Source organism: Sphaeroforma arctica, assembly GCF_001186125.1.
Source record: "Sphaeroforma arctica JP610 unplaced genomic scaffold supercont1.1655, whole genome shotgun sequence".
NCBI lineage: Eukaryota > Ichthyosporea > Ichthyophonida > Sphaeroforma > Sphaeroforma arctica.
In genome coordinates, this window is record NW_014038903.1 from 7,558 (window position 1) to 10,512 (window position 2,955).

Genomic DNA, 2,955 nt, shown 5'->3' on the forward strand with positions numbered 1-2,955 from the left:
TATGTATAGTNTAGTATATGTAGTTTATATTAGTGTGTGTAGTGTATGTATATATATATATATATATATATATATATATATATATATATATATATAGAATGTAAAACTGTTTGCTTGTGAACCTGATATACGTACTCCGGCACAGTAATCTTTATCCACTAGCATCTATGCCTTGGATAAGAACTTCACTTGAAGACTTGTGCCACATGGTCCCAAACCCCAAGGCTCACGCAGACCTTCGTAGTCGTTAACTGATAATGTCTGTGTAACATGAAATACCTGCTCTGTAAAGCCTATGCTGCTTGATCTCAAAATCCGGGTTTCACGCAGGCCTAGAAACGTTAGTGCGACGACAACAACTTCTGTATAAGATATATACCCCTCGATCCCAAACCACAGGTTTTATGCAGACCTACAGATGTCTGTACGTCACACAATGACTTCATAATCAGATATATACCCCTCGATCCCAAACCACAGGTTTTTCGAGCGCACAAGCAAGATCGCTGAGCGGTCACTGTACGAAATATACGATTTGGCGGCGGACTACTCGGCCCTTTCGAAGATTGATACGACGGGCGAATCCGATGATAATCAGGTAGTTTGATAGACTGTGTGTGTGTACGTGAAGGTGACAACGATAGCAGAGATTCGTCTGAGGATAGTGGTGTACGGTAGCCTGTAATCTCGTATCTGTGTTTGGTGTGTGGGCAAGGTTATTGAATGCACCAGCAGGCGGCTTCATTCCCCGATTCTCTCTCTCCATCGCTCAGCCGTCTGTTCGGTACATGATTTCCGTCAGTTAGGACTGCCAGAAAGTGGGTTTCATCACCAGATCTCTCGCCTACACCGCTAATCTCGTGTCTGTATCGAGCATCCCTCTTCCATAGCCATACGTCTCCCATCTGGAACACTGACGTTGCATCTGTTTCCATTGTCTCGTTCTCTGCAGGTGACTCTTCGCACTACGTTCGGCTCGGCTGCTTCGCACAACGGACGTGCCTGTACTGACCTCAACTGGTCACCACACAAACTTGAACTATTTGTGTGCGCGTACGCGGACACCCCCCGTATTGGAGGCCCCAGTATGTACATATAAGACTTCTGCATGGTTGTATTAGGGTGGTGGATGTATATCTGTATATGGACCAATGCTGTCTCCCCGAGTGTGATACATGGTCGCCTCTCAACATTCCCTTCAGTTTATACAGATCGTGACAGATGCATCAATCTCGCCCGGTTAATAGGCTTATCGAATGTTGATATTCACCGCAACGGGTTGGGACAAAATCTTGCACACTCTCCATGCAGTCCAATAAGTTTTTTCTAATGTATCTGTACCCGGCAAAACACTCACCGACTCATTCATGTACACAGCAAATGCGGAGCCCGATGGTATTGTGGCTGTGTGGAATGTGAATGTTCCCAGCAGCCCGGAGTTTGTCTTCTACTGCCAGTCTGCTGTGATGTCTGTGTCGTTCTCGCCTTACAGGCCAAGTCTGATTGTGGGCACGCTATATACCGGGCTGGTAGGTGATTTCGGCTGCATGTTGGTGCACCGTTCACCTCTAAGTGTGGGCGTAGGCTGGGGCGAGCTACTATATACAGCATGTATCGCATGAGAATCATTCAGCGTCCGCTTCACGAACGTCGTGTTCGTTGGAGGATTTGGGTTTTGAGTACGTGCAAGCCCCACCGACAATCGATGATGTGACCTACGACAATGACAGCGCAGTATCGACGAACTACTATATGATCCAAGATATTCGTAGTTAGTGTCGGTAGTCTTGGCGTTGCATCAGCTACTTTGCTTTGCACCTGTATGTCGAGGTAATCTAAAGGGCCCCCTCACCCCACTTGCGTCACGGGTTCAGGCGGTATTAAGATCCGAACAGTATCAGACAATCTAAGCACATACCGATTAATATTAGTCAGGTTTATTACAGCCATATTCCTTACCTTAAGTTCCATACAAACCACTCCTATTTCAGATTGTGGTGTGGGACATGAGCTCGGCATCTGGCCCTGTCCAACGAACACCGGTGCAAAGGTCGAAGCTATCGAAGAAAAGCAGTACCAAGATGCACGGACACTCACACCCTGTGTACTGCCAGGGATGGGTGGGCACCCAGAATGCACACAATCTTATCACCGTCTGCAACGATGGCAAGCTCTGCGTGTGGAACCCGGACAATATAGACGAGCCCATTGGTATGGAGTGTTTACGATACATGTGCGCATGTAGGTACAGTGTGTAGGTGCCATACGTTTGTGCGTATGTACCTTCGTGATTGTACCGTAGGCACTCGAGTTTAATATGTTTCAACCATGTCCCTGTACTACATAGCCAGATTTATATATTCTTTTAGGTATTCTGGAACTTCAAGCTTTTATGGAATTCTCTCATTAGTAATAACCTTATCGTTTGTAGCAGTAAGTAGAAGAATCTGATGATTACAGCGGTGATATCGCGATGGTCTCTGAGATTAGTAGGTAGTTATATCCAGCTCTGGGTTGTGAATTCAGGAAGCTATAGTCATAGGTCTGTTGAAGGCGTCCGCCCTATCTCAATGTCACTACATCATACACAATATGGTCGTGCGGAGATACAATGGGCGAGTATTCTGAAACGATTCGATTCCTCTGCATCCTATCACAGAGGCGCAAGATCTAAAGAGAAGTGCACTGAATTCTAATCTGCCGGTCACATCCATCGCATTTGCGGATGGTGAAATGAGTGAATTCGTGGTCGGTGGTGAAGATGGTGGCCTGTATGCTGTACCAAGGTAGGACCGTTACCCAATCTGTGTCGATATCACAGAATTACAAATATATGTGTTCGCATATATATGTATATGTATATATATATATATATATATATATATATATATATATATATATATATATATATATATATATATATATATATATATATATATATATATATATATATAT

At 44.4% G+C, this 2,955-nt stretch overlaps 1 protein-coding gene across 1 annotated transcript in view; it reads left to right on the top strand.

Annotated features, from left to right (window-relative positions):
* Positions 1-404: 404 nt before the first annotated feature.
* The window catches only part of SARC_11374 (hypothetical protein), a gene marked incomplete at its 5' end in the record, with an annotated part of 4,161 nt that continues 1,610 nt past the window's right edge, over positions 405-2,955 (top strand). The window contains 6 exons of the mRNA XM_014294545.1: positions 405-424; positions 481-598; positions 953-1,085; positions 1,378-1,529; positions 1,992-2,211; positions 2,660-2,786. Of these exons, the coding sequence (XP_014150020.1) occupies positions 405-424; positions 481-598; positions 953-1,085; positions 1,378-1,529; positions 1,992-2,211; positions 2,660-2,786 (770 nt within the window). The remainder of the gene's footprint in view (positions 425-480; positions 599-952; positions 1,086-1,377; positions 1,530-1,991; positions 2,212-2,659; positions 2,787-2,955) is intronic.